Here is a 12,640-nt window from a genome sequence, read left to right as displayed (position 1 = left end):
CCAGCACTGGGGGACCCTGTTTCGTGTGAGGTCGTCTTCCCTCTCTCTGGTCCCCCACCCACTTGGTCTGACCCTCAGAGCTTTTGCAGAGCAAAACACATCTTCTGATGGTGGTTTTCTTGCCTCAGCTGCCCCTGAGAGCGGCAGTGCTCTTCCTAAGAGGAATACTTCTTGTGGATAAAACATTTCTCCATTTATCTTTATCGGAGTAGAAGCCCAGGAATATAAATGCAACATTATGGCTATTTTAAAATTGTTTACTTGGAGTTGTTTTGGGTTTGTTTTTTCTGGAGACAGGGTCTCACTCTGTTGCCCAGGCTGGGGTGCAGTGGTGCAATCTTGGCTCACTGCAGCCTTGACCTCTGGGGCTCAAGTAATCCTCCCATCTCAGCCTCCTGAGTAGCTGGAACTATAAGCGCATACCCAAAAGAATACAAAAACTGGACCCAGCTAGTTTCATGTATTCTTTGTTTTTGTTTGTTTGTTTTGTGGAAACAGGATTTTGCTATGTTGCCCAGGCTGGTCTCAAACTCCTGTGCTCAAGTGACCCTCCCACCTCGGCCCCTCAAAGTGTTGGGATAACAAGTGTGAGCCGTGGTGCTCAGTCTATTTTTTAATTGTTTAAATCTTCCTTACCAGAATTCTCATTTTTCCTGGGCTTAGAAAAAACTCTTGTAGCCCTTGGACTTATTTGTACTGTGGGATTACAAGCCAAGTATTGGGGAACTCGGCCTAAGTCAACCGAAAATCATAGAGGCTTCCACTGAGCCAGTTAACACACACAGAAAGGTTCTGATGGATTCTTTTGTTTTGGCAAGGTACACATTCCCTCGCTCCTGAAGGTTGGCCCTGCCCGTTTTGTCCACAGCCACAGGCTGGGGAAGGGGAGGGGACTGTGGCGAAGAGGCCCGCTTCTCCTTTCTCCTCAGCTCCTGTACATGTGTGGGGGCCTCATGGAGCGGCCCCTGATTCTTGCCGAGGTGGCGCCCAGGTATTCAGTCATGCTGGAGCTGTTTGACGCTGAGCTAGACAATGCTAAGATCTTGTACGATGCCCAGATGGCGGCCTCCGAGGAGGGGAACATCCCCCTGATCCACAAAAACATGCCTCCCGTGGCCGGGCAGCTCGAGTGGGGCCTGGAGATGCAGGAGAGGCTGGAGGTGTCCATGAAACACCTGAAGCACATCGAACACCCGTGAGTCACAGCCCTGGCCAGGGGCAGGCAGGGGCAGGCACCCCGCCTCCATGGCGCGGGAGAGCCAGAGGGACTGTCCCAACCCTGAGCGGGACCACCCCTCCTGTCGACCAGACTGTTACCTCCCAGAGCAAAAGCCCAGAAGGAGACCCCGTTTGGTCCTCCCTCCTCCCCGATCGCCTTCTCGGTGGGAGTGCTCGGGGGGAATCTGGCTGGTCCCCACCCTTGCCCACCAGCCTAGTAGACATGAAGACCACCCAGGCAGGAACAGGAAGAGGCTGTGTATGCAGTTGGCCTAGCCACTGTTGTGTGCACTTGGCCGAGTCTCTGGGACAGCCAGGGGCCGGGGAGGCTTCATGGTGGACGCAGGCACGGCTGCAGGGGAGCCCCAGCTTGGCCTGGGGAGGCTGGTGCAGCTGACCAGGAGAGGGGCCTTTTATGTGGTCGTTTGGGGGGCATATTTGCTTTCATCTGGTTGGCCCCAGGTTGAAAGGGAGAAGGAAGGTTGGAGAGGGGCTGGCAGTCATTCCTGGCGGTCGGGAGCCAGTTGCTGCGTGGGTTCTATTTTGGCCTCCTGGGCTGGTGGCTGCAGACTGCAGGTCAGAGTTCCATTTGAACTTTTGGTCTGGCCACTGCTCGTTTGCATATTCAGTCTGTGAGCCTCAAGTAAATGGGTGGCTGGTCGCTTCGGCACCCCAGATGGGGCAGCAACAATGGGACGTGCCGAAGAGACCCCACAGGAGATATCCAGTGGGGCCTTGCCTTCCCACTCTGATTCCAGGGTCATGTCTGGAGCGGAGGCCAAGCTGATTTATCAGAAGTATGACGAGATGATGGAGCTGCTGAGGTGCCACCGCGAGAAGATCTACCAGCAGTGGGTGGCGGGCGTGGACCAGGACTGCCATTTTAACCTGGGGCAGCCGCTGATTCTGCGGGACGCCACCAGCAACCTCATCCATGTCAACTTCAGCAAAGCGGTGGGTGCCAGGAGTGGGGACCGCGTCAAAGGCTCCTTGGGAGCGGGGGGAGGACCTGCCAAGGTTCCCTCAGCACGGATTTATGGAGGTCGATGTTTATATCACAGTTAGCCTAAAGCTTTACTTTTTAAGTGTGTCTAGGATATATTTAAGACATGAGGGAAAGCAGAAGCAACTTTGACAATAGCTTCAATGAGTATCTTCTTGAAAGCGTTCATGTGATCCCAAGAAGAAATGTCAATTTGAAACTTGACATTTGGGGAAAAAAATGTCTTTGCCGAATCTAGACAAATGCGTTGTCTGGTCAAGGCAGGCACGCTGGGGAGAATTCACACTTGTGGGCTCTGGGATGTGGGTTCTGTGGCTAAAACCCGGAAAGTCCAGAACGGAGGATGGAACCAAATTCCTACAAGCACAGCCCCAGAGCTGCCCAATCTGCACGTGGGAAGGCAGGGAAACCAGAGATGCGGCTCCTCCTCGGAAATCTTCCCACTCATTAACATTCATTCTTTCGTTCACCGAATACTTACTGAGCACCTACTACGTCTATGTACTTGGGATAAATTAGTGAGCCAAACAGAGAGCTGTCTGTCCTGCCCTCCTGGAGCCGACCTCCAGGCAGGAGGGTGGGGAGGATGATGAGTTCGCATTCACGAGGGAGTCAATCGTATGATACGGTAGAAGGTGCAACAGGTTCCACAGAAGGAAGAGCAGGAAGGGTAGGTTAAGAAGATCAATAGAGCTGGTAGAAGGGGCAGGTGCAATTTTAGATGTGAGCAGAGACTTGTGGGAGGTCAGAGAGCCGCTGAGCAGAGATGGAGGGGACAGCCTTGCAGCAGAGCACGCAGCTAAAGTAAAGGTCAGGAGGTGCCCGAGAGCCTGGTGCAGTCCAGGAGCAGCAAGGAGGCCAGTGGGGCGGGGGAATGGGCAAAGGGGAAGGTCCTAGGAGAAGTGGTGAGAGGTGACGAGGAAGGGCCCCATGACCACAGAGGGACTTGGAGTTTGGTTTGAGCAAGATGGCAGCCCCTGCAGGGTGTCAGACAGAGGTGTGCTGCGATTAGATTTCTAGTTGTAAAAGACCCTTCTCCACGCTGTGAGGTGCGTAGATTGAACGGAGCCGGGGCTGGAGGAAAGAGCAGGAAAATCAGTTGGGAGCCTGTTGCCACAATCCAGGCAAGAGATGACAGCTGGGAGGTGGTGGCTAGAACCAGAGTGGCAGCGGTGAAGGTGGTGGTGAGCTTCTGGACTTGATCATAGTGCCATGGAGACTCCTAGTAGGTTGGAAATGGAGCGTTATTGGAAGGAGGGGAGTCAGTCCCAATGTTTTGGGGTCAGGTGAGTAGACGGGTAGAATTGCCATCGGCGAACAGGGCAGGTGGGGCAGAGGCCACAGGGGAGCATGGGCTGCTGTGCTTTAGCCTTGTTGGGTGTGAGATGTCACCTGGACATCCAAACAGAGGAGCTGAGTAGGCGGGTGGATACAGAAGGCTGGAAGTCACGAGAGAGGCTGGGGTTGGAGACATAAATGTGGGAGCCATCCACACAGAGACGGTACTTGTAGCCACGGCACTGGACATCTCATTACCTCATTCAGTGGAGATGACAAATGGGCTGGCTGGTCCAGGCAGCTATGACGTTGGATGACATCACATCTCATTCAACTGAGGGTAAATTGAGAAGGAACAAGGTCTGTGGCGCCCCATCATGGACATCTTGAGATGATCAAAAGAGACTAATAATGGTGACCAGGAATGTCTAGTGTCCTGGAAGCCAGGAGGACACTGTGTGCCCAGGAGGAAAGAGTGCTAGCTGCTGGGGGATCCCATGAGATGAAGCCCATGATGTGACCAGTGAGTTCAGCAATATGGAGGTTATCTCAACTTTGAGAATAGCTTTGTGGACAGAAGCACTGTTGGAAGGGATGTCCCTGTTGTTGATCTCGGGTCATAACCAGGTGGAAGCAGAGAGAAAAGGGAAGGTTAGATTCCAGGGAGGACACAAGTGAAGACCCGAAGTCTTACTCCAAACCACTTGCGGGTAGTAGGTAGGAGAGGACAGAGATAAGAAAATTAGGATGATGTCAGCCACCCATGGTGATGATGATGTCATCCACCTACAATGATGACATCATCCACCCATGGTGATGACAATGATGTCATCCACCTGCAATGATGATGTCATCCACCCATGAGGGTGATGTCATCCACCCATAAGGATGATATCAGTGCTTTCTGGCTCAGGATCAGCCAACAGGGTGAAAACGTCCTGGTCCTGCCAGCAAACACTGCCTCCCACCAACTTTGAGATTCTCCCCGGCTGTCAAAACATCCCAGGGCAGATGCTCATTTCTGTTGCTTGAACACTGTACTGTTGACGTGACCTGCTGACGTGTTCTTTGATCTTCATTTGTCGTTTAGTTGGTGGCAGTTCTGAGAGAAGTCAAGTATTTGAATTTCCAGCAACAGAAAGAGATTCCAGACAGTGCAGAGAGTCTGTTCTCAGAGAACGAAACTTTCCGGAAGTTTGTGGGCAACCTGGAGCTCATCGTTGGCTGGTATAATGAGGTGAGTTGGTGAGTTGGCACTATTCCTGATGCAGCTTTGTTTTGTTTTTGTTTTTTGTCAAGTTGCAGTTTGTGTGTTTCAGAGGTGTGGCTCTTCCTGGGAAATCTTCCCATTCACTCAAATTCATTCTTTCATTCACTGCATATTTACTGAGTACCTATTATGTGTATGTGCTTGGGATAAATTCGTGACTAGGGAGTCAGAGATCTCTGTCCTGCCATCCTGTTCTGTTCCACTTGGAGATCTTACACCAGCATTTGTTGTCACCCAACAACTGCTGGTGTAAGATCTCCAAGTGGAACAGAATTAAATTAGTGTGTATTTTAATATTTAGACATGGTTCAAGCTAGTCTTCATTATTCATGCAAATAGCAGCAGCAAAGATAGTGATGACTCAGAACAGCTGGTGATGAATATCTTATTCCCACTGGGCTTTGGCTTACGTTACTTTTTTTTTTTTTTTTTTTTTTTTTTTTTGGAGACAGTCTCACTCTGTCACCCAGGCTGGAGTGCAGTGGCACAATCTCGGCTCACTGTAACCTCTGCCTTCCAAGTTCAAGCGATTCTCCTGGCTCAGCCTCCTGAGGAGCTGGGAGTATAGGCATGTACCACCACACCCAGCTGGTGGTAGTAAAAATACAAATAATTTTTGTATTTTTAGTAGAGACAGGGTTTCACCATGTTGGCCAGGCCAGTCTCGAACTCTTGACCTTAGGTGATTTGCCCGCCTCTGCCTCACAAAGTGTTGGGATTACAGGCATAAGCCTCCAAGCCTGGCCAATTACATGATTCTTTATAGATCCATTTACCGTCCTGAATATATTTTGGATAATATTAAAGTCACTCAACATGGCTTCCATTACTTCCGTTAATGTGAGGAGGACTGGATGGGCATTTCCTGGAACCCAGAGCAGGATTATCATGAGGAAGCTGTGTGTGAGGGGCTGGGAGGTGGCGGTCCCCGCTCAGCTCTTTGGTTCAAGAACTCCTTTTTGGCCTTGATTCCTGGCGTCCATCTGATCTAGGGACCTGACACAGTAATCAAAAGAGGTTGACTGTGGAAAAACTTCCCAGTAATTGTTGGAGGTGGGGGGGCGGTCCCATCCAGCAACACAGGGCTTGTTGAGGGCACCTCCTTCCTGGTACGAGGCCCTGGAAGCCGAGTCGGGAACCAGAGGGCAATGGTATCATACGTGTTCTGTTTTCTCTGTCTGCTTTCACTCGATTAATTATTTTGAGTTAGTCTACATTGTTGCATGTAGCACCATTCTTCTTCTTTTTAAATTTGAGTCTATTGCTGAGTAGCAATGTGTTGCATGGATATAGCACTATTAGCCATTCCTCTGTTGATGGACATTTGGGTTGTTTTCAGTTTTCGCTTTTACAAATAAATCTGCTACAAACATCCCTGTGCAATCACGAGGGGCCCGGAGAGCGTGGCTGTGGGGCTCAGCAAGCAGTCACTGTGCTTGTCCTCCTTCTAGACACCCTTTCTTATGGACTCCACTCATATGTCCTGGGAAAGGTGACCATTTGTACCATACAACCTTGACCCCACCCCAAGCCACGGCGGAAAGGGGCCAGTCTGGACACTGTTCATTTCCTGTTGCTGCTGTAACAAATCACCACAAACTGAGTGGCTTTAAACAGCACATATTTCCTACCTTCTAGTTCTGGAGGTCAGAAGTCCTGAATCTGTTTCATTCTGCTGGAGTCAACGCATCCGCTGGGCTGCCTCCTTCTGGAGGCTCAAGGGGATGGTCTGTCTCCTTGTCTTTTCCAGCATCTAGAGGCTGCACATTCCTGGCCTCATGGCCATTGTATTAGTCAGAGTTCTCCAGAGAAACAGAACCAATGGGATAGACAGATGGGAGGATGGAGGGAGGGATGGATGCATGGATAGATAGATCGTTATCTAGAGAGATAGGAAAGCAGGTAGATGGATGGATAGATTATATGGATGGAGGAATGGATAGATAGCTATAGATGGGGGATAGATACAGATGGATGGATGGAGATGGATGGATAGACAGATAGAGATATAGACATGTATATATGGAGATTTATTGTGAGGAATTGCCTCATGCAATTACGGAGGTTAAGAAGTCTTACAGCCTGCTGTCTGCAAGTTGGAAACTCAGGAAAGCAGGTGGTATTACTCTGAGTCCAAAGCCTGACAACCAGGGGAACAGATGGTGTAAATCCCAGTCCAAAGGCTGAAGAAGATGAGATGGCCCAGCTCAGGCCATGAGGCAGAAACAAGGGGTGAATTCCTCCTTCCTCTGCCTTTTGTTCTATTCAGGCCCTCAATGATTGGATGAGACCCACCCACACTGGGGAGGGCTATCTGCTTTCCTGAGCCCACCCATTCCAATGCTTATCTCTTCCAGAAACAACCTCACATGCACCTCAGAAACCTTGTTTAATCTCGGCACCCCGTGGCACAGTCCTGTTGACAGATTAACCCTCATGGCCACATGATTTCATGTTCAAAGCACATCACTCCAACTTCTGCTTCTGTCGTCACACTGATGCCTTCTCTTTTGACCTCCTTGCCTCCCTGTGTGTGTGTGTGTGTGTGTGTGTGTGTGTGTGTGTGTGTGTGACAGAGTCTTGCTCTTGTCACTTAGGCTGGAGTGCAGTGGCACAATCTTGGCTCACTGCAACCTCCGCCTCCCAAGTTCAAGTGATTCTCCTGCCTCAGTCTCCCAAATAGCTGGGATTACAGGCTCCCACCATCATGCCCAGCTAAGTTTTGTATTTTTAGTAGAGACGGGGTTTCACCATGTTGGCCAAGTTGGTCTTGCACTCCTGACCTCAGGTGATCTGCCTGCCTTGGCCTCCCAAAGTGCTGGGATTACAGGCGTGAGCCACCGCGCCTGGCCTCGCCTCCCTCTTACAAGAATTCTTGAGATTGCCTTTGGCCTCCCTGGACAATCCCGCCCACCCACATATGCAACCCCCATCCAGATCCTTAAGGCAGTCATCCCCTGCAAATTCTCTTTACCATATTAGGTTATGGTCACAGGTTCCAGGGATTAGGAAGTGGACATCTTTGGGAGCCACAATTTAGCCTTCTATAGATCTAATCCAACAGGGGCCAACAAGATTCCCTCTCCTTAGAATCCTGGGAATTTGGAATTGGGTCCCAGAGAGGATGTGTCAGTCCGATGCTGGTGGGTACAGGAGGGAATCGTACAGTCAGCCCCAGCCCCATCCACACTACAGCCATGGAGGATCAGAGACACCACGAGTGAGCAGGAACGCAGGCTGCAGGGGGAATGGAGCAGGTGGCCTGAGAGGCCCAGGCAAGGGACAGACCCCAAGGGACGGAGAAGAAGCCCTCACATGGACTTTCCAATATCGGTTGTGGAAAAATAATCAGCAGGGTAGATTAAATGGATCTCACCCCCACCAGCCATGTTCACTCTGGCAATTACAAAGTCATAATATTAGGCACTTTTCTGGGCTATTTACAGTGAGACAATACATTGCCCTCCTGAGGATCTGTGTAAGTTGTGGGCAAAACCTGAAGCCCAGCCTTCACACAGAGGAGCCCTTCCCTCCCTGGCAGCCGCGGCAGGGCTCCCCGGATTCTGTTTACCAGGGGCCCTAATATTTTTGTCCACAGTGCATTCATTAGAAACACAGCAACTTTTTCTAGCTGGTTAAATTCTGTCTAAAGATATCCCCCTTTGGACTCCAGGTATGGTAGGAGCATCGTGATTTACTCATGAGCACACTAAAGAGGTGTGTTCTGAGGTTCTCTCACGTAGAGTGTAGTCTCAGAGCAGAGTTTCCTCGATTGGGGAGAAACCACTGTCCTTGTCATTGTTTAACAACCCAACCCTGATGGATGGAATCCTGCTACACATCATCTTGCTTTGTAATCCTGTAGATGCATCCTTTACTTCTGTCTGGTTTTCAGCCAGTAACAGCCCTTACACTCTATTTATCTGCCCTACCCACTTATCCTAAGAGTTAATGGTTGGAAAACATTCGAAGGCATGGGTGCGGGTGCACTATTTAAAGTACCAAAATGAGCTGGGCACAGTGGCTCAACGCCTGTAATCCCAGCACTTTGGGAGGCTGAGGTGGGTAGGTCACGAGGTCAGGAGTTCAAGACCAGCCTGACCAAGATGATGAAACCTCGTCTCTTCTAAAACTACAAAAGTTAGCCAGGCGTGGTGTCAGGCTAGCCTGTAATGCCAGCTACTTGGGAGGCTGAGGCAGGAGAACCGCTTGAACCTGAGTGGCAGAGGTTGTGCCACTGCACTCCAGCCTGGGTGACAGAGTGAGACTCTGTCTCAAAAAAAAGTTAAAAATAAAAAAAAACATTAAGTACCAAAATGGGCTGGGCACGGTGGCTCACACCTGTAATCCCAGCACTTTGGGAGACTGAGGTGGGAAGATGGCTGGAGCTCAGGAGTTTGAGACCAGCCTGGGCAACATAGCAAGACCCCATCTCTATATTTTAAAAAATAGAAAAAAAGATTTTGAGCTTTAGATTTATGACCGGGGAAAGGGTCTGAGCCAAGAAATGCTCAGTGATCCACATGTATTTCTTTGGCTTAGAATCATAAAAAGATATCAAATACAAAAAGTTTGGGATTACATACCAACGATTTATGTATTAAGAGTAATGGCAAAGATGGCAATTACTTTTGTACCAACCTATACACAGTTGATTCTTAATTAGCCATGGTATGGGCTAGAAAGAGGAATACTATAACATAAAAACAGTAACTGTGTACATAAATCCTCGGTGATAAAAGTCATTCTAAAAGTTGGAGTGTCCTGAAATACGATTTCCAAACAAAAAACATTAATCATCATTGGCTCAGTTGGTATAGTAGGCTATTATCATATTGCTATAAAGAAATACTTGACACCTGTAATCCTAGCACTTGGGGAGGCCGAGGCGGGTGGATCACTTGAGGTCAGAAGTTCAAGACCAGCCTGGCCAACATAGTGAAACCCCTGTGTCTATGAAAAATACAAAAATTAGCTGGGTGTGGTGGTGGGCGCCTGTAGTCCCAGTTACTGGGGAGGCTGAGGCAGGAGAATTACTTGGACCCAGGAGGTGGAGGTTGCAGTGAGCCAAGATCACACCACTGCACTCCAGCCTGGGCAACAGAGTAAGACTCCATCTCAAAAAAACAAACAAAAACAAAAAAACTTAAGACTGGGTAATTTATAAAGAAAAGAGGTTTAATTAGCTCATGGCTCTGCAGGCTGTACAGGAAGCATAGTGGTTTCTGTTTCTGAGGGGACCTCAAGAAACTTGGAATTATGGTGGAAGATGAAGGGGAGAAGCAGGCATACCACTTGGCACAAGCCAGGATCAACAGAGAAGCGGGGGAGGTGCTACACCTGTTTAAAAACCAGATTGCACGAGAATTCGTTCACTATCCCAAGAACGGCATCTAGGGGATGATGCTAAACCATTCATGAGATCATTGTCCCCATGATTCAGTCACCTCCCACCAGGCCCCATCTCCAACATTGGGGATTACAATTCAACATGAGACCTGAGTGGGGACACAGATCCAAACCGTATTAGTTGGTGTTGAGAAATAAAAGTCCTTACCAGAGAACAATGTAAAATCTGGTTGGATTCGGAACAAAACGTGTCCCCTCTGTTTTGCAGATAAAGACTTCAGTGAAGGCAGTAGAATTTCTACTAATAAAGTCAGAACTGGAAGCAATCGACGTCAAGTTACTGAGCGCTGAAACAACATTATTCTGGAATGGCGAAGGTACAGAGGCCACATTCCTCCAACCTTGGGTGAAACTTGGGGGTCCACCCTGCCCAGCATCTGTCCTCAAACACCACTGCAGTGGCCACTTCTGCCTCCTGGCTGCATGGATCTGCTTTAACTGCAAGGGGGCTAAAGGATAGTTACTTCTCCCTGCTTGCCCAGGCCAAAAAAAAAAAAAGCCCATCTGTGTCATTTAGGAACGGAATCCGGCAAAGACTCCCTGGGAACTGCCAAGAGGTTTGCAAGGTTCCCAAACGGGGCTTGCTGGAGGCCCGGTTTCCACTGTTGGTTTATCAAGCATGCACAGAGTATGCACAGCTGGTGAGCAGAGCCGGTGCACGTCTTGGCTAACTCAGGGCAGACATCAGGAAAGTAGAAAGAAGTGTAGTCACGAGTCCCCTTCTTCCCTTCATTCCACCACTGGACGAGGCAGAAGGTCCTCGACCCCCTGGCCCCATCTCTGATGCTCCCAGAGGTGGAACCCTTTAACATGAGGAGTCTGGGGCTCCTACGTGGGGTGAAGGGTCCACATATTCTCCAAACCCTATGTCCAAAGGGAAACTATATTTGTGATTCCTTGGCATTTCATTTCAGAGAACGCTCAACGATTTCTTCTGGGAATCATGTTCCAGAATAGGAAGGGTATTTTCCCAGGGCTGTCTCGTAGTGATGAGTTTAAGCCAACCCAAGAGAAGTTTTCATCCTGCTGAATTGTTTTTTTTTTTTTTTTTTTTCTGAGATGGTCTCCCTCTGTCACCCGGGCTGGAGTACAATGGCACAATCTCAGCTCACTGCAACCTCTGCCTCCCGGGTTCAAGCTGTTCTCCTGCCTCAGCCTCCTGAGTAGCTGGGATTACAGGTGTCCACTGCTATGCCCAGCTAATTTTTTGTATTTTTAGTAGAGACAGGGTTTCACCATGTTGGCCAGGCTGGTCTCGAACTCCTGACCTCATGATTCGCCTGCCTTGGACTCCCAAAGTGCTGAGATTACAAGCTTGAGCCACCACGCCCGGCCTGAATTGTTCATTTTGTAAGATTCCGTTACGCTTCCATTTTAGGTGTGTTTCAGTACATTCAAGAGGTGCGAGAAATTCTGCACAACTTGCAGAACAGGATGCAAAAGGCAAAACAAAATATAGAAGGAATTTCCCAGGCTATGAAGGTAAGCAAGGGACAGAGCACAGAGCGGGCCTTTGTGGGGGCCTGGGGCTGCCCTGGGGCAAACCGGCCTGCGTAGAGGCCCATAGAAAGTGCTGTGATGTGTGGGGTGCAGTGGGAGCCGCCGTGCAGTGCTCTCCACTGGTAGGATGATATCAGAGTGGTCCCAGGGCAGAAAGAGCCCAGTTGCTCTGTGGAATTTAGTTCTGCTCCATTCTGCTGAGCTCAGCAAGGCCCCCTCTCTGCCAGGCCAGTGCCAGTAGCAAGGGGTGGAAAGAGATCTGCCAAGACTCACCCCCACTGGGAACGAGCCCATTGCTCAGTACAGAAGCAGTACAGTTCTAACTCAAGCTCCTTCCAGAGCACTGGGGAAATCCTTCATTAGCCTTCTAGGTGGTCTGGTCTGTCACTGATGCTCTAATGTGCAAAAACACTTGCAGCAGTATATCCAAAAGGAAGTTTTTTTGTTTTTGTTTTTTGAGATGGAGTTTCGAGTCCAGGCTGGAGCGCAATGGTGTGATCTCAGCTCACCGCAACCTCCGCCTCCTGGGTTCAAGCGATTCTCCTGCCTCAGCCTCCCAAGTAGCTGGGATTACAGGCATGCGCCACCATGCCCAGCTAATTTTGTGTTTTTAGTAGAGACAGGGTTTCTCTGTGTTGGTCAGGCTGGTCTTGAACTCCTGACTTCAGGTGATCTGCCCGCCTCAGCCTCCCAAAGTGCTGGGATTACAAGCGTGAGCCACCACGCCCGGTCCCAAAATGAAGTTTTAAGAAATGTCTCCTCTCATTAATTTGCAATGTCTACTCTGCAACTCTATTTTTTTCTTTTCTTTTCTTTTCTTTCTTTTTGTTTTTTCTTTGAGACAGAGTTTCGCTCTGTTGCAGCTGGAGTGCAGTGGTGTGATCTCAGCTCACTGCAACCTCTGCCTCCTGGGTTCAAGTGACTCTTGTGTCTCAGCTTCCCCGGTAGCTGGGACTACAGGT

At 49.5% G+C, this 12,640-nt stretch overlaps 1 protein-coding gene across 1 annotated transcript in view; it reads left to right on the top strand.

Moving 5' to 3' along the window:
• DNAH17 (dynein axonemal heavy chain 17) overlaps nt 1-12,640 on the top strand; it is a 156,276-nt gene that overhangs the window by 14,677 nt on the left and 128,959 nt on the right. The window contains exons 12-16 of the mRNA XM_063718301.1: nt 930-1,195; nt 1,977-2,172; nt 4,590-4,736; nt 10,387-10,495; nt 11,557-11,660. Of these exons, the coding sequence (XP_063574371.1) occupies nt 930-1,195; nt 1,977-2,172; nt 4,590-4,736; nt 10,387-10,495; nt 11,557-11,660 (822 nt within the window). The remainder of the gene's footprint in view (nt 1-929; nt 1,196-1,976; nt 2,173-4,589; nt 4,737-10,386; nt 10,496-11,556; nt 11,661-12,640) is intronic.

This window comes from Pongo abelii, chromosome 19 (genome assembly GCF_028885655.2).
Source record: "Pongo abelii isolate AG06213 chromosome 19, NHGRI_mPonAbe1-v2.0_pri, whole genome shotgun sequence".
Lineage (NCBI taxonomy): Eukaryota > Metazoa > Chordata > Mammalia > Primates > Hominidae > Pongo > Pongo abelii.
Note: the sequence above shows the minus strand (reverse complement) of the source record. Positions and strands in the feature narration are given on the sequence as shown.